The sequence below is a fragment of the Lagopus muta genome, chromosome 2 (genome assembly GCF_023343835.1).
Source record: "Lagopus muta isolate bLagMut1 chromosome 2, bLagMut1 primary, whole genome shotgun sequence".
In the NCBI taxonomy this organism is placed as follows: domain Eukaryota; kingdom Metazoa; phylum Chordata; class Aves; order Galliformes; family Phasianidae; genus Lagopus; species Lagopus muta.
This window is the reverse complement of record NC_064434.1, coordinates 103764826-103783998: the sequence shown is the minus strand read 5'-3', so window position 1 is coordinate 103783998 and position 19173 is coordinate 103764826. Positions and strand designations below refer to the sequence as shown.

The 19173-nt window shown below is 38.9% G+C and overlaps 1 protein-coding gene across 1 annotated transcript in view; it reads left to right on the top strand.

The window, feature by feature from the left end:
* PCSK2 (proprotein convertase subtilisin/kexin type 2) overlaps positions 1 to 19173 on the top strand; it is a 92029-nt gene that overhangs the window by 41603 nt on the left and 31253 nt on the right. Inside the window, exons 3-5 of the mRNA XM_048935770.1 lie at positions 1057 to 1170; positions 2805 to 2913; positions 5075 to 5112. Coding sequence (XP_048791727.1) covers positions 1057 to 1170; positions 2805 to 2913; positions 5075 to 5112 — 261 coding nt within the window. The remainder of the gene's footprint in view (positions 1 to 1056; positions 1171 to 2804; positions 2914 to 5074; positions 5113 to 19173) is intronic.

Genomic DNA, 19173 nt, shown 5'->3' with positions numbered 1-19173 from the left:
TTTGCTGCCTTGTTTCTGCATCTCAAAGTTTACTCAATGTATAGTTTTAAGCTTTCCTCTTTGATTAAGAGGTATAAATGAAATATTTGGACTATTATGCAATCTTGGTTCTTTCTGTTAGGCTGAATGTTATCACATATTATAATGATGATTAGAACCATTCAGTGGTGTCCTTTTATATTTTTGCAAATAAGGTGATTATGATCTGACATTTGTAGTTTCTGCCACCAAAGGTTCTTGTGTGTCTAACTTTTCTTGTTTTTTATAGTGCATAGGAATATATTTTAGTGTTTTTTTGTTTGTTTGTTTATAAAGAAAAGGATCTCAAACTGTGGCAGCTTGTTTTGCACAGCCAGTATTCTCACATCTTACACTGCCAGCTTGGTCCATTTAGTGGCCATTTTGCCTTCTAGCTTTTCTTGCCAATGCATTTATTTATCACTTATTAATAACAGAGATAATCCCTGAAAGTGCATCTCTCTGTAAGATGTGTTTCCAGGAACTTCAGGAGTACAATGAGAACACATAGCCCCATACTTTTCTCCCAGCAAATCTAATCTCCCAGCTATCTAATACTCTGAAAATGCCCTAGAGAAAAGTCTGAAAAAAAGTGTGACTGAGGCCTCATTTTATCAAATGCAGCTTGGAATATTCATACTTGGAATTAGTTACATAATTTTGTCATCTAATAATGATGTTTTGATTCTGATGGCTCGGAGGAAGAAAAGTATGGCAAGAAGGTCTGTGTCAATGATATAAGAGTAAGGTCTCTTTCTTGCACAAATCCTCTATTATCTAAAATGCATTTCTCCAGCTAGGGCATTTTTGAGAGTCTCTTCTCTTCTCTCCACAGCCATCTTCCCCAGAATTACATTATTCCTTGAGCTCCTTCTGCAGATTTTGACAGAAATCTGCCCCAGGTTGCTAGTGAGTGATGCAGACACAATTAATGTGATTTCAGAACCCTTATCTCTCCTGGAGAGAAAGGAAACAAAGCCAAAAACATCTTTATGGTGAAGAACATTCAGCTAAAGATGTAAAAATTAATCCTTCCAGGTCAAGAAGGCTGTGCAGCAGGAAGGCTTCAGCAGAAGAAAGCGAGGATATAGGGACATCAATGACATTGACATCAACATGAATGATCCTTTATTTACGAAGCAGTGGTACTTGGTAAGTTCTGAAAGAAAATCACAGTAAGCTTGACTAAGTAATTGGCATTCAAATTACTTTGTGCTGGTACAATGTCTTGCAAGAGTTCTCTCCAATTATCTTATAAGAATTTGGGAATGAATCCAAGGCTCTGTTGTGTTGTTTTTTTTTTAACTGAACCTCTTTTTATGCTGGAAAGACCCAGCAAATTTCAGGAGCTAGATTTCATTCCAGTCAATGGAAAGATCCTCAGAAGACTTAAAAGAGAACTGTACTTGTTGTCCTGTGGGCATTCCTGGTGTGCTGATGTGACCCCTAAAACTGCATGTGAATCATGTCTTTGATTGAGCTGTTGCTAGGTAAAACAGTTACAGAATTATAACAAAAAGTTCTAGTATACTTGCTAGAAAAAAAAAATGAGGTTTTTCTTTTCTTTTGCAAATCTGAATAGTGCTTAATTGATTTTCTTCAGTCAAAAGCAGAATTTTGGCTTTAAGCCGATGTCAAAAGAAATTAATATTTTTACTGAATTGTTTCATTTTTAATGTGTCATATTTTACAGGAGAAGTTTTTAGTCTTGAAAGAAATTTTTTTGCATAAAAGTAACTAAGAAAGACGTCCTTCTATTAAAACTTTGATAAAGTATTTTTCCTCAATTTTTACACTGTGACAAATGTAGAATTTTGTAAATATGGTATCATCTTGTTCACTTAAGTTGACTCTTTGTTTATGAATAGTATTTCTCAATCTCTTTCCTTCCAATGCATTTCCTACATTTTGTGAATCTATCAGATATGTCTGTTGTTTTTTTTTCCCAAGACAAGAGTTGCCAGATGAATGAGGGTGTGTAAGCATGTCTGAGACTTTTTACCCTTGGTGAAATGGTGAACTAAAATGTGGATCGATTCACTTCGTTGTTGTACTTCAATCAATCAAAATATCACAGTGATGACAATAACCATTTTTAAAAATCAAGCTATACTTTCAGATTTTAGGTTATGAAGTGCACAGAAGTGCAATTTGAAATGAGAAATGGTATCTGACATAAAGTTGAATAGTTCTGCGTCTGGAATAGCAAAATATTCTGTGCAATGTGGAACTTGAGAAAATTGTGAATGAGATTGGTAAGCACAACTTCTGTCTGAAGGCAGGGGATTGCCCTTAGGAGTCATACCCACACAGAGACCCATAAAGTCCAATTAGTGATCCTTTCTGCTCAAAGCAGACCTAACTTTGTAATCCACAAAGTCATTTCTGATGTTAAAACCAGTGGGACTGAATTTCAGTAGCTCCCTGCTTTCCCTAAAAACTGTTACCGTTACCTGCTCATAAAGAGTCCTCTGTAGTATCTACTGGTGCAACTTTTGCTAGCTTAACCACTACCCTGATACACTTGATGAGAAAAATATTCCTTTGCGTTGCAAAGATTCAGAGTTCAACCAAGTCTTATAAACCGCAAAGAAGTGAATTTACCACTGTAACTCTTTTTTAAAACTTAAGGCAGTAGATAAGCTTACAGAGAGACTAATACTCCAAAGCAGATGGGATTTATTTTCTATACCAAATATGCATGCAAAGACATAAAGACAGAATCGGTGTCTGTGGAAGTGTGTCTATGAGGTAAAAAGAACTGTTCTTCTTCACTGATCTATTAGATTAACACTGGTCAAGCAGATGGGACGCCTGGACTTGATCTTAACGTAGCTGAGGCGTGGGAGCTGGGATACACAGGGAAAGGAGTTACCATAGGAATTATGGATGATGGTAAGTGAGGCCTGCCTGCTACTTTAATATTTTTAAGTAGCTTTTTCCATGCAATCAAAGTCAAAAAAAGATTAAAAAGTAATAATGAATTGCTTATAGTGCTGAGACTACCAGTCTTCAGGGAAAATACATTATGAAGTCTCCAGTAGGGACAGAGAAGCACAGATATCCAAAGCAGTCATAGTGGTATGCAATTATCAAACACCAGTTTTCGAGGGCACATTATAATGACCATAAAACCAAAGGAAAGACTCCCCTTGACTTCTGTAGGTACTGACTAGGGGACTTAATTGCCTTGCAAAAAGTACTTACAGAAACATTTTCTGGGTTGCATTATTCTCAAAGTCATACTTCTACAGCTGAAATAATTGAACACTTTCATGCTGAATGTCAATAAAGACCTGCATATTAAACATATTACTAATTTGAGGCTAAGTTCAAGGAAGATGAACATAACAGGTGTAGCTGAAGTTGCAGCAGCTGTTAAGACTAGATGTTGAATATTTTGCTTTTAGGATGGCTGAATAATATTAAAAATAAATAAAGAGGCTGGATCCACGTATGTTTTCTGGGATTAGCTGACATGGGTCCTCATTCATTTCTGTTTTTAGTTTGCTCATCCCTAAGACAAAGATTTCATGGAAATTAGACAGTAGATTTGGACATATTGATATTGATGTCATGAGAAATCACATTTTTACTATTCCCACAGAGGCAGGAATTTGCTTTCAGAATGACTGGATGTGATTAGGACATGGAGCTGACAACAAACTGATTAAACTTAAAGTCAAAGAAAGCTGTTGAGAAGTGTTAGTCCATCAGATGTAGCTTTTAGGGAAGGGAGTAATTTGATCTGTATTCAGTTCCAGTAAGTATGGAATGGAGCTCCTGCATGAAATGATTCTTCACTGAGTCCTCTGTTGCCCAAATCCCTTCTGAATCAACAAGGGCCTCCACAGATGCAAGGATCCCTTCTTGCAAATCTAGTGCTAAGGACCCTACATGATGGAAAGTAATATTTTCATCAGGATGATCACAGTAATATGCCATTATACTTGCAGATATAATTAAGCACATAGTAAAATGCATGGGCGTTAGTTGGAAGCATAGGGCAGGGTAATGTTCAAAGCAAAACATGAAATTGGTGGCCATTTCTTTGTACATTTTAACTGGATATATAATAGGTTGATTTATTTCATCTGAGTGTAGATCTGCCACTTCTGTTGTTCCATCCATGGGGATTTGTGTATTTATCAGCTTTGGAAATAATTCTTGCGTGTGCATATTCCACACCACTGCCTTGTTCCAGGGTTCAGCAAACTGCTGAGGTGTGGAGCCTCCATTTTAAACTCATGCTTTGTGAAATATCAGGGTTACTATTTTCTGTGCATCTCCTTGATCCTTTGGATATGGTATTCTTTTTTTTCTTCTGAGCTGCAACCTAAGTGTCTGGTTTGCTTAGAATTCCAGAGATCTGAGAGTTCCTTCTGGCATTTTCAGTGTCTGTAGTGTTAAGCACAAACCAGATGAGCTCCAGTGGACATTTAGCTTGTTTGGGATTTCAGTTTTGTGTCAGCTTTTTGAAGCCATGTATGGGAATGCTCAGAATCTAAGTGTCTCATTATTGTATCTCATAAAGCCCAGATCTCAGACTGCAACCTATGCTCAGATATTTGCTAGAACAGTCTAGTCCACATTTTCTCTCTACTTAGGTTACTATTATCAGTGGTTAAAAAAATCCATTTTTGTGTGCTCTACTGATCTAGTGTTCACTGATGTTCACAGATTTGGTACACTTTGCTGTATGTGGCAGCTCTTTGTATATAGATACACTGTGATTTAAGCTAGTCTTACTAAACAGATATGATGCAATTGACAAAGCAGGCCAATAAATGTCATCACCAAGCTCGCTTTCTCAATTTGCACCTGAATTTTGGCACAAATGATTGACATCTCCTAGCTGGGGCTGCATCAGAAGTGATGTCCCAGTTTATAAATCAATACATAAAAACTGAAATTTCATTTCTATCAATGGCATTATTCACCATGATTGTTTTCCTACAGCTGCAAGGGAGTTTAGTTTCTTGTTTTCTGTGATGATTAGAAAATATTTTTGGAACTCTTAACCTTCAGTTTGTTTTCTCTCATTATCTTATTGCAGGAATTGATTATCTGCATCCTGATCTTGCCTCTAATTATGTAAGTACATGCTGACCTTTTCTGTAAAATGTGAATTTTCTTATTGTTATTGCCCTTCTTTGTTACAAAATTGTGAGCAGTGAAGAGGCTAACGGTTGGGCTGAACTGCTGATCTTAGTGATGATACATTTCATATTGAAATAAGCAGACTAAAAATGGGGCTGCCTGTGCAAGGAATGAAAAGGTTGACAAGGCTTTTTATAAAGGAATGACAGTGCTTGGGCACATTAAATAAGCTGCAGTTTGCAGTATTGGATTTGGGACAGAAATGAGTAACCTGGGAATTGGCTTTAAATCCTGCTATTAAGATGCAGAACACACCTGTCACTTGGAAGGCCGTGGAGCTGTGGGCTGTTGCAAGGCTGCTATTGTTCACCATGGCTCAAGCATGCATTAGCTTTTGAAACCTCCTGGAACAGCTTAATTCCTTTATAACAGGTGATTTGGTCTGGTGCTCCAAAGCATGCGCAGGGCAGATTGTGTATTATCAGCACACACAGTGTCAACTGACTGTTCCTCATACATACCTCAGGCTTACTTTTAGACTTGCAGCTTTTAATCTTTCTTAATTCTTCCAGACTCTTCCCAGCCCCTCGTGGTCACTAGCACTCGTGTCCCCAGGTGTCTAGAAGGGCTCCCAGCACCCTCAGGCTGCTTTTGTGGTGTGAAGCTTTCACACTGTGTTTAAGGCACTGAGGGTGAAAAGTTGTGGCTCTTTGCCTGATGACTTGCAGTGTCTCAGCTTTAGGTCTTGCTCCTTTACTGCAGTCAGCAGCTTTCTTTCAGTAACCCAGGCTTCCTCAGTAGAGCAATGTGGTTTGGTTTTCAACTGCAGTTAAATGAAAAGAACAAAAGCAACTGGAAATTTTGGTAAAATGACCCATGCAGAAAGAATAGCTCCAAAATTAGAAAGAGTAGGGCAATTACTTTTATATATTAGCTGTTACAACTTGGAAAGTAAAAGAGAACACACAGGATGAAAATCTGTTCCTTGTATTAAATAGCTAATGGTGGAGAATATATGGGTAGAGACTTTGGGTAAAGGATTTGGGAAATAGCTGACTGGAGAGGTGAAGTGCAAGATAACCTGTTTCACTTGTTATGAACTGGCTTAATAACTCGATAGGAGCTAATTAAACCTTCTGCCCTAACTGCAAAACCCTCACCCAAGAAGAATAACTCAGTAGGATGTTTCACTAAGTTTGTATGAATTAAAAATGTTATTAGAAGATAGCCTTTGTCATCACAGGAATTGTTCTCAGCATGAATGCTTTTAGCATGCGATCTAGGGCCAGAACGTGCTTTTTGCTCACTTACTTGCTTTTGCAGCAGCAGGCATGAACAAAGCACAAGAGAATACCCTGTTTCTAAAATAATCGTGTTTTGAATAAACAAGCTACAACTGTGTACCTGTATCTGATCTAATGCAAAGTAGGAACATTTCTGTTGTTAGCAGTGAACCTAGGATCATGCCCAGAAACTAAAAATAGATGTTTAGTAATACTGTGTTTTGTCTTTCAATTCTAAAAATGTTCTCTGTCTGATGGATAAATACTCATCAGGCTTAGCAAAAGTGAGTGCTTAGAGTGGCAATAGTGAGTATTTTAGTATCTAATGGAAAATAGAGTAGAGAATATCATGACAATGAAGATATCATGCTAGAAGTCAGAAAGCAATGGAGCTGGAGATAGACAAAGAACTATTGGGCTGAAACAGAAGACAAGCTGATTGGGAAAGGAGAAAACAAATTTTTAGCGGTAGGCGTGGAAGACTTGTGAAGAAATTGATCTTGAAGAGAGAATCTTAAAAATGCTGCGTAGGAATGGCTTTATTTAAACACAGATTGATCTGGTTGTGAAGCAGTAATCAGGCTGTTGAGGGATGAACAGCAGTGCTAAGTGCTGGGTTCGGCCTGGCTTGGACAGGGCAGGTCAATAGCCAGGCATAGATAGAGGAGAAGGCTGAGGAACGAGGGGTTGGTCTGATAAATAACCATTAAGGAGCAGCAGAAACTCCATCTGAAAGATCACAGACTTACAGTAATTACAAACCCAATGCTTTTAATATAGAAATATGAAAACAGGGGCTGAATATGCCAGAGGATGCTGCCAGAAAAAGTGCTGATAAATTGGCGCATTATGTGCAGGGTAAGCAAGGAGGGATGCTGGCACCTCCTCGCAGGGATGGCTGCAGTAGCCCTGTCTGAGAGGTGGCTGCTGAAGGGCAAGGTCAAGTCCAGCTCCTGCTGCTAAATTTTCCATCTCCTCACTCACTGAAGCACAGCACAGCGGTTGCAGGCCTCAGTTCACCCCTGCTTTACCTCTCCTCCTCTCTCTGCAAGGCTGCACATGCCTCTGAGTCCTAGGAGACCCTGCTCTGATAGCTTCTGCTGCATCTTAGAGGCCACAAGGGCATTATTTCCCTGTAGGTAGTAATTTGGGCATGAACTAAAGGCAAGAATTTAACTCCAACCTGGAGGAAAGATTAGTTTAGACCTGGAAAGGCAATGAAGTCAGTCTCTTAGGAATGGATCTTTAATTCTCTTCAACAATTGCAGTCACCCTTGCACAGTTCCTGTACCACATGTTTAGTGTTTCATGGCATTTACACTTTGGGACAGCTTTCTTTTAGGCTGCACTGCTTATATTTAGGAAATTAAAAGTTTGTTTTTCAAGTGCACAAATGCTTGCATATCACAGCAATATCTGTTCATTTTCTTGAAAAACTGGGAACAATTAGAACGTTTCTCAAAGGTGATGCTTTCAGCACGTTAGCATTGTTCAAGTACAAAACCTTGGCTTCCATTGAATGGTTTCGGTTGGCTTTTACATTTTGAATTGCTGTTTTATTTTGCTTGACCAGGTTAGCGGAGGTTTAGCACTAAGATATAATGAGGATCAGAGAGGAGAAAGAGCTCTCTAAAAGAAAAACAAACCATTTTGTATTTTTTTTCCTTAATTTCAATGATATGTGATCTGTCTCTGTCTTGCAAGGCACTCACACAATCTCACTTTTTTAGTATCACATAGTCCATGTGTGTTCAACCTTTTGGCTTGCTTGGCCTGCACTGAATGAAGGGGGATTGTTTGGGCCATATCATATAAAATATATGATATAGCTAATGTATATAAGTAGCAAAACATTTTATTTTTAAATGTTTTTTATTATAACAAAAGAGAGCAACAAAACCAGAAACCAGTGTGATTTGTGACCCTGTCTTTATGACAGACACATCAGGCTGGTTCAGTGGCAGTGGCTGCAGTTCTCAGTGAGCTCTCAGGTGTTCGTCAGAGATTTTTGATGACATTTTACTGTTTGTGTGCTTCATCCTGGAGAACAGTTGTCCACAGAAGTACATACTGCCAAAAAGCAGTGACAGGAATAAGGCAGACTGTGAACAGAACAGTATTTCTCTCTGCTAAGATATATTTTAGAGAAGTCTGGTATACAGACGTAATCAGATTTTTGAGTTGAATATCTGATTGCAGCTTGAACCATTGCATTTGAAAGGTTGCAGGTGATCTATTTGCGTCAACTGAAAATGGAATCTCAAGTACATCAAAAAATTGGTGATTTTTTTTTTCCCCGAAATCTTGAAAACTATTCTCAAATTCCTTTATCAAAACAGAAAGCACGGCTGCATATTTTTTGCTATTCACAGGACTGTGTTTAGCCAGTATAACACAATGCACACAGTTATTTGCCATTTATCAGCACTGCACAGCATCTTCCCTTTGCCCTGGTTTTAGCCCAAAGCCGGGCTGGGCCAGGTCACTCAGTGGGGCGGGATGGGCTGGGCTGGGACACGTGTGCTATGTGGTCATGGGTTGGACATGCCTGAGTTAGTGTAAAAGATTACTCTTATGCATATGAAACTTTCTAATTAGGATTGATTTATGTCATGGATATCTTTTCTTTTAGAAAGTCTGATATGTCAAAGTTGGTTTTGTCCCAAATTGGAGTGCAGAATTGACGTTGCAGCCGCAAAAATGGGATGGGGGAATGAGGAAATGTATTGTTTCAATAATTTTGTTCAAGATGTTTTACGTTTCCCAAAGTTAAATATTTCATTGCTTTTCCTACAACAGCCCAAGAAACCTCAGAATTCAAATAGGTAACATCTATTCTTTGCATGTGAATGAAATACATTCTCCATTTGTATCCAGCTCACTCCAACCAAACCCCAAATGCTCTTTTTAGCTGGCCAAGAGAATTATGAACCTTTATTCCTTCCTGACAACCTTCCTATAGACATGAAAAGGAACATGCCTTCTCACAGTCTGGGTGGACTGCTCCCCCTGTACCCCACTCAGCAAGCTGCAGTCCAGGCACTTGCTCCTCTGGGTTTTGGGGGTTATTTGCAAAGCTGGAATTTTCCATTCTGCACTGTGAATGCAGAGACTCATTGTCAAAGGATCGATATTTTCCTCCATGCCTTGGAAACCCTGCAGAGGTTCAGCCTTCAGGAAATTATTTTTTTTCCCCACAAAGAGAACCCTTCATTATGAACTGATAATTAAAAAGCTGAAGCCTAATGCACTCCGTGCTTTTCTTTCAACTCAGACTGTGCTTACAAAGCCAGCAATTTTCAGGACTTCTCTGAGATACAGCATCTGAGTGAGAAAGAGAAGGAAAGTAACAAGGGCTGCATATTAGATGTGTCTAGTAAAAGAGGAGAAGCAGCAGTGGGGGTTGTGCAGTACAAACTTTAGAACGTTCTTTTAAAGAAAAGCCTAAGGGAGCAAGCAGATTTGTTGTGCCATGAGCAGAAATATGAACTGATCTCTCCCTCACATGAGTTTGTATTCTGTAACTCTCACACTTGTCTCGTGTCTGCTGCTGAAGGTCAGTGTAGCTGCATTATCCCATTTACAGCAGCAGGGAGCTGATCATCTTGTGTAAGCAGATTTATCCCTGATTAGCAGTGGTGAACAAAATCAGAGTCCCACCAAGGCACTCAGACCAGGAGTAAAAAATTGCTGGTTTCAATGCCTGAAGCTAAAAGCTTTTTTTTTTTTAAAAATGAAGGAGGGATAAGGAAGAGGGCATGTCTAACATCTGTTATTGAAGAACAAGAAGTGACTGAGCAGAAAACTATTTAAAAAGTATTGTACCTGTAAAATGGGAATCATGCAGCCATTCTCAGTGATCAGTAGTAATATAATATGTTCAGGTAAGGTGACTTCCTTACTTCCTTTCTGGACTTGCCTGTCTTCTCTCTCCGACTGACTACAGCTCAAGAGGCAAAGCAATCTCTCTCTCAACTTTTGGGGCCTTGTCACCAGCAGTTGTGCTAACAGGTCCCCCTGTCCTGCCAAGAGGCACACAGAATACTTTTAGCATAATTATAAGCAGAGAAGCAGGGAAATGTTCTTCTGTTATGACCTGCAATTTCCATTGTTTACTAGAGGAACATATGCATTGCTGAATAATTTTTACAGCCAGAAGAGAAATAAGTAGTGCAGGCAATAAATTATATACTGTGGTATCCGCAGTAAAGTTAGCTATGGCATAAAGGATCTTTTTTCTTAGCCTCCCTTGCATGCAGAGGGAGGCTGTATGTCAGTGATGATTTAGCACTGTAAATCATCAGCATCTGCCCTAAAATTCCTCAGCCTAGTGGTGAGATTTTGTAAGTTGACAGGGCTCCATTGACAGCTATTGAACCATGCTACTATGACCCTGCTGATCTACTTCACTGAAATCCCAACTGATACAATGCCTGAGTCAAACAGAATTCACTTGTAAGTGGTGGCAAGAAAAACTTTGCCCTTCTAAGACAAAAACTTGGAGGAAACTGTCTGAAAACCCTGCCTGGCATCAGTGAGTGATTTGAGTTTGCTTGAGGAGATCTGGTACGGAGAGAACTTCAAAAGAGCCTGTCACAGTTGCACAGTTGCAGCTCCTCCTGCATTTCAAAGGTTTATTGAGTGCATACACTGTGCGCTTAATGTCAATACAGCTTTATTGCTAATACATCAAAGGTATTTTATGGGCAAACTCTACACCCTGGTCATTATTGCTAGTACCTATTTTTAATTGCAATGTTGAAGTAACATTACCATATCAAAAGATAAAGAACAAACTGTTTCAGATAGTTCAATACATTGCTAATTGGATTTTAGATTGCTTGGTTTCTTTCTTTCTTTCTTTCTTTTTTAAATGCGTTGCTGTGGGGTTGGGTATTTTGCAAATAGATTTTCCAAAATAAATGCTAGCATATCAATTAAAAATTATCCACCAAAATCTGGGATTAATTGCATCCTTCTGCTAACACTTTGCACATTCACTCTGCATGCTGTGATAGATGTTCTTGAAGTAGATTGTGTCAGAATTTTCATCAAGAAATTGTTGAGTGATAAAATGAAACCTCTCTTTAGCCAGGCTAAAAGGATGCAGGCTGGCTGATGCGTTAGCAACAGAAACTGATGGCCTACTGTCAGCTGCTTATGTTGCTCAGATGACTTCTAGCAGCTAGGAAGCTGGTTTTCAGTCTTTGGAAGATGGTCGTTACGGACATGCAAGACGCTGAGGTTTCATTGGGATGAATTAGAATTTAGTGGGAAGGGAATGAAGATCTCTGTGTCAGACTTGGCAGGTTTTCTTCTATTACTATGTGCAGGATCAGCTTCTGGACTCATCTCTGTTCTGGGCAATCTGTTTTTTTTTCTCTGAACATATGGAAAGCTGAAAAAGAGCTGATGCCTCCTCTGATAAGATCAGCCAGGCAAAAGGGGTGCTTTGCATACTTGGAAGGCCTGAGTTTACCACGTACAGAAAATGCTTAATGTCATGTAATACATAATGAAGCCCCTCCAACAGTCCTTTCCTCCTGCCCTTGCTCCCAGCAGCACCTGCTTTTACAGGTACATGTTACACTGGAGCTCACGTGCTGCAGCTTACTAAAGATGACTGCACAGTTCCTCTTCTCTATCTCATAGCTACCTAAAATAGTCACTGCTGCTGGGAGAGAGAAGGCACAGTGCTGTGTAAGGGAGACATCAGTGTCTTCTTACTTCATGAAAAACAAGAATGTTTTGTAACCAAAGATGTTATCAAAGCCTTATAGCTTTCAACTCAATTAAAAATAGAAGAGCTGAAAGAATTTAAAACTATTTCTCCTTCGGATCATTAAGTGTGGCCATGAGCCATAGAAAGAGGCTTTTGCTGCAGAGGAGGCAGTAACTTGTGAAGGAGGCACAACTGCCTTAGCAAGAGACAGCTTGTGTCACACACAGAGCTGTTTTCATAGCTGAAAACAGGATTGCTCATGTCAAAAGATGTTATGATAATGCATTTGCCAGAGTCCGTTGGGGGAGATCTAGACTCCAAATACTTGGCTGTTTCCAAGTGCACTGTGTTCAGCTGAAGTTGGCACTGTTCCATGGATGTGGACCTCTTCAGGCCAACTAATCTATGCTGGCTATAAAATATCCTCAAAGTACAATTCTTCCAGAATCAGAATGATTCATGTATGGTAGCTGCACTTACCTGAGATTATTTCCAAACAGTGAATGCTGCAAAACGTTTTCGGCTTTCTGCTGTATTATAACCACCTGAAAAGGATATTTGTCATGTTAAATGCATGCTTCATGTGCAAGCAATGTGGCGTGGTGCCAAAGATACTCATTTTGCAAGCTAAGGACCACACATTGTCCGCAGCAGTTATTTTTCCCTGTAATCCATGTATTTAATTAATCAACCGCACACTGAGAAAGTGTAAGGTGGCTAATCACTTTAATCATTAAGCTGTGGTATTAGTTTTCACTTAAGGCATCGTTCAAGGAAAATAAATAAGGGCTTGAAATGAGAAATGTGCAGAGGTGGAAAAGCAGATAAGGACATTTCTTCATCTGACAGGCACTTTTAAAATTGGCTTGTGCCTCTCTCCTGAGTTCTCCAAGAAATTTTTTTAAATGAATTTCTTCTTTTATTTAGACAAGGCAAGTAGAGGAAAGTTATCAGTTCTCACTGTTTGCTAAGAAGGGATCTGATACTGTTCTGTTTTGGTTGTATATTACATTCTTTTCTGGAGACTGTTTAGCTTTTGGAACTGGCCAGAAATCTTGCAATAGAACAATATCTTTTGCCAGCAAAGATGAGCTTTTTATAAACTGTAAGTGTCCATGGGGCAATACAAATAAAATATTTCTATTTTGGATCGATTCAACTTTAAATATTTGTCTGCTGGAACTTTCTGAATTAAATCAGCAGCAACAAAATGCCACTCTAGTTTATGGTCTGCTTAAGGAGGACAGGTTCAAATGCAGATCCTCCTGGAGGCAGTGCCTACCATGTAATACTAAACCAAAGTCCAGTAAAATTAAGTAAGGAGCTTCTAATTCCCCAAAGAGAAAATAACACATTTTTAATTGAAAAAAGCCAAACATATTTTTGCAGTTTTTTGCATTTGGAAGTTCCTGTTTTTTGTGAAAATAATTACTTTAACTGCTCATCCTGCTTAAGACACTGCTGATGTTGAAATCCCTGAATATCGTTCAGCATTGAAATGGAACTTCATTAAACTTCATGTTGTAGTTACGTTTTGTCTACTTAAGGTCTTAGCAGAGAAGTCTAAATTAGACGGCGTTTGTGGAGAATGCTTATCCCTCAAAAAGCTTTGTAAAAAATTGATAGGTGACAAGGATGGACCTTCAGACCTAGTGTTGACTTGGCAAAAAGGACTCAAACCCTCTGTTTATTAGTGGGCGTGCTAATGACAAACAATGGCATGCAAAAAGGAGATTTTGGTGGAGTCCCTTGGGTAAGCCTCCAGTAGAGAAAAGCAAGAAGGCACAAAGAACCTGCTATCTTGTGCAAACAAATGCTAGCCTAAATACAGTAGAGAAAGATGCAAAAGGACTCCAGTACTTAAACACCTCTCCTTCACTGTGCCTGGAAGTTATTTTGGTTCATTTGAAATTAGTTCATTTTTTTTCTGTTTGGCACTTCATCTTGATGCAGCTACTTGCTTTGCATTGCTTAACACTGCTGTATGCATTCATGTGTTCTGTATATAATAGTTCTTCTCTTGGTAGATGAACTAGTGTGGTATGTAGGTTGTTAAGATATTTTTGAATGTCTGCCCAATTTCACATTGCTTTGATTTAAAAATAATGTACTTTCTGTTGCACTCCCAACAGAAGCAGTAAGAATAATGAGCCTTTCTTAGAGGGGAACAAAATAGCAGTGCACAGTGTCTGATAAAATGTTGGTCTCATTGAAGTCACCAGTAGCCCTTGCATTAAGTCCAGGGCAGTCAGAAATTTGGCAGACTGTACAAACAGCAGGTTTATTGGATTTATTCTACTGCGTATTGCTTTTTTCAGTCATCACAAGAGACAGGCTTTATAGCTTCATCAGAGCAAATAAGGATCCCAAAAGCTGTGGAAACATGACCAAGCAGGATAACGTCTTTCACTACAGGACAGGAGCTTGTATTTGATGAAGCTTCTGCTTCTTCCCATTCTGTGTAGCAATTGTATGAAAGGTGTGCTAGTGCACACAGGTGTGCCAGTGCACAGCTCAGTCACACCTTCCCCCTATTCTTTGCTCTTAAACTTTGAAATGGAAGTTCTTTGGAAATGTCCTGCAGTCAGGCTGTGGTCTGCATTTTGTTAAAGGCCTCTCTTTGACTATGTACAAAGAAGAGTACAGAAATCTGTGCTATGTTTAAGGACTTTGCAATTTCAATGCTAGTGTATGTTTTAACAATTGTTACCTACTGGAAGAAACAAGATCACTTTAATTCAGTGAGAGGCACTTAGTTGAAAAATTAGTCAAAAGCGATACCGTGTCTGACTGATACAATTGTGAATCTCTCATTGTCAGCTAATGATGTCTAGGACATCTCTTAAATTTACGCATCCAATAAATTGCTGTGAAAACATCAGCTGTTAATCAAACAGAATAATTTAAGAGAAGAGTCTGGAATGATATGTACTGTTTAAAAGCATAAACAGTGGCACAGTACATAGTACATGTAGACTTACACGAGATTGTTCTGCAATCTCACATTATCTCCCTGAAATTTTGGATCTAGCTGTTCAATGGTTTCCCTGTCTCTCACATAGAATAAACAAAGAAACTATTTTTAATTAATAGAAAAGCATATAAACTAGTCCATTAAAGTCCCTGAGAACCCAGCATGACTTGACAGATTTTAGTGACAGGAATACTCTCTTGCAATGCACTCAACCTATGCTAATGAGGTCAGCATGCAATTGGAATAAAAGAGTAGATCTTCAAGACCTTGTAACTCCAAGGCATGTAAATCAGCTTCTATTTGCTTCTGTGATGAAATAAATGTACATAATGGCTTGCATTATGTTTTCTAAGTCTCTTCTCTGAACTGTTCACCTCCTTTTGATCCACTTACAATGTCATTTTTTTTGTGTCCTTTTGTCATCATCCATACTCATGCAATTTAGGTGAAACTGCTTCAGTGCTTGTTAACAGTTGGTTCTTCTCTTGTCAGCTAAGAAACCTTTCAGAACAAGGAGAAACCATTCACTTTACTGTCTTGCCCCTTGTTACTTTCAGTGCTCTTGTGTAACAAGGGTAGCTCTCCCAGTCCTCCTCTTCCTCTCCACAAACACCATCAACTAGATCTGTCTGTTGTCGTTACCTCACCAAACCATCTAAGCCACTTGATTTCCATCTTCTGCAAAGGTGCACTTTGCCTGTCTTTTACAAGCACAATTAGTGTAACTGGTTTTAAGTGTCCAGCCTCAACAGTCTGCCAGTTTTGTTTTATGAGTGCTATTACAACCATATGACCAGTATTCGTGCACTTCGCTGGAAGCATTGCTGATAACTGATCAGTTTTTACTGACTCTGACTGCAGTGCCTCTGTGATTATGGAGGGGCATGTTTCCATGCAGCTGCAGGGCAGCGTTTGCTCTGCCAGCACAAGCGGCTTCTCTTTGCCCTGTCATGCTTCAGAACTGTTCTTGAGTTACTGCTGAACACTGCAAAAACTGAGCTACAGATTTTCTTCCACGTTGGAGAAACATGTCCCTTATCCACCCCGTGGCACTTAAGAATGAGGCCTTTGTGTTGGATATGATCCAAATCCTGCCTGTGGTATTATGGTAGGAAAGCCTGTGGCTGGTTTTGGTAGGCTTTGAGTTGAGCCCATTGAGAGGAGGGAGAGAGAGCTTAGCTCCCTTTCCTTCCAGCTCATCCCTGACAGAGGCTGAAAGTGCTGGCTGCTATCACAGCTCTGCAAACACAACCTTTACTGCAGCTTAGCACCCAACATGATATTGGTGTACCAAGTGTGTGTTCACAGTATTTTTCAGTAAGATTCATTTTGCTCTTTATATTTGCTAACATCATGAAATGGTCCAAGGGCTTCTCTGGTTCTGGCTACTCAGAAACCATGTTTCTTCTTCACAAATACCCTCTCCCTGAGTTAAAGAAATCAAAGAGTTCATTTCATGAGCTGAAGACTTATAGCTTTAAATTTGCCACTTGCCCTGGAACTCATTACCTGTAATTGATTTATTAATCGTCTTCAGTAATGTGCCTACCTATGAACATTCAGTGACTCTTTAGTAAGTTTGAGGCATGTCTCAGAGATTTTTGGCATCTGCTCTGAAATTTAAGCAGTGCTTGGCTGAGTAGAAATGTCTCATTTTTTCTAAATTAACTTGCTTTGAGGAGCTCTCATTCTAAGTAATTAACAGCTTTGGTGCACTTCAGGTTTCTTCCACATCATCCTGAAAAGTGTGGAGGAAGAATCAAAACTGTGCTCCATTCTTCAAAATTAAGGAAAAAAAAAGTTCAACTTAATTTTTCTCTAAGATTCTGTGATTATTTTTTGTTTGTTTTCTGTCTTGTTTGACTGTATACCTCTGAGCCAAGCAACAGCAAAGAGCAGCCACAGTGAGCTAGACTGCATGTAGCTGAATGCATCTGGCCTTCCATTTGATTTACTATACTGGGAAAACACTCAGCAGTCTTGATAGCTAAGAATGGAATGGATTATTTCTTCTATTATTTGAAGACTGAAAAACTTTGTTGTCCTTAGATTGATCTGTTTCACTGCTTTACTTACTACATAGGTGCTTTTTCCCCATGTGAAATGGTTAATGAGTCAATTTTAGCTGCAAGCTTTACTTTGAGGATGATTGCATGCCAAAAAGTGCCAGCTGGCAATGTAACTCATCTGGGTTTTCTGATTCATTTATTTTTTTGATCTGCAGGGGAAGCAGAACAGAAATTAGTAAAAAAAATAAGATAAGTGGTAAATAAGAGGTAGTGCCAAGTGAGATGAAGAGAAGCTGATCAGTTACTTGATGAAGGAAATCTGTCTAATCTAAAGAAAGATTGCAGTTTAAGGTATCTTGTTAAGCTATTTTTCATCATAGCTGTTACTTTAAAAATAATACTACTGAAGCACAGATAGATATAAATGTAAACGCAAGCCCCATCTCTTTTTCAGTTGCATGGGGCTTTTTTTGTTGGTTTGTTTGTTCTGTTTTTTAAAACCTAAGATGTGTCAGATTTTCTGCTTTGCAAAATAAGAAGCAATATTGCAGGTGACACAGTAAACATGTCTTCCTATAAATTTTGACAATTGGATTATTAGAAGTGGTAACATCTGTTACCCCAAATGCCTTTACTCTTATAAAATGAGCATTAGCCAAATGTTGATAATAGTCAGCTTTTACTCTTTTGGCTGTAATTTACCTAGTATTTTACCTAAACCTAAAATGTTGAGTTTTAAGAGAATTGAGGTAAGAGATTTTTCAGTTGTAACTTCAAATCTGTCCAGTTAAAAGAAGACTTCTTGGCCTCTTAATAGATCCAGGAAGCTGGAAAGCGGTTTCTTTAGCAGCTAACAGGCTGCTGAAGGGCAAGACCAGTTACTTGAGGGGACAAAATGGGTCATTTGCCATTTCCCCCACATCAGAGCTTCCTCCCAATTCTTCATTTCAACAAACCAGCAAATATTGCAAGAAAACCCACACTTTGCTGTATAGATAGGGCAAACTGATCAAGAACAATGCAATGATGTTAGCTTCTCATGAAGTAATGGCTTCAAAGATCCCTACTTCAGTAATCTTTCACACCTTTTTACTTGTATTCCTTATTTTGTGGTGTTTTATTCCACTCATCTGTTGTGTGCAGCAGGTTTGCTTTGCGTTGTGAAATCACGTTGTGATGTGCTATGTACTTGCTCACTTTGGGGACAAGCAGAGCCTCTAATGAATACCTGAATCCAGAATGCTAGGATGGTTTATGGGCACCTTGGGTAGTATTCAGGACCTGGCATGCCTCTCCATCTGTTTCAAATGAGATTTGTATTTATTTTTCTGTGACTGCTTTGAAAAGGAGGATGGTAGAAAAGTGTGCTGCTGTCTTATAAATTATTCAAGATATGACTGAGTATTCCTTCTTTTATAATATACCTGTAAGAACTGGGTAAAAAGCTTATGTCTCTGGAGGGAGATGAAAGTACACTCTGACAGCAAATTCACTTTTTGTGGTTAATATACTCGAATACAACCCATTTGTGGATGTATTCTTGATGTTGACAAGGTCCTGAATTCAGCTCTGGATTTGCTGGGTAAAAGTATGGACAGGTAAATTAGCTCATGGAAAAGCAAAGCTGCTTAAGAATTTGCAGATATTTTTTTTTTTTCTGAACAAAACAAAATAAAAAATCCAACCAAGATCTAGAATAGCATAGTTCCCATGGCGGAGGAAGATGGCTACTGTATGACTACTGACTCAGCAGCTGTGACTCTTTTTCATTAATGACCTTTAAGCTTTATGGCATTCCTCCTAGGCAAAATATCACGTTGCCTCCTTTTCTTTGCCTCATAGGAAGCGTTTCTATTTTCTTAGGCTTGAGTCTACAAAGCTGAATTTCATTTCCCACCGTATGACATGCAGTGTTATTTTAATACAGTTTGTCAAAGAGGTCATACGTTGTAATTTGAGCTCAGGAGTTTGCTCCCTCTTTGGATGAGTAAAGAATTCAAACAAGTAAAAGGTAGCTCACTGTGTCAGATCTACAAAGAATTGCAGTTTCTTGAAGAGGGTAAGGCA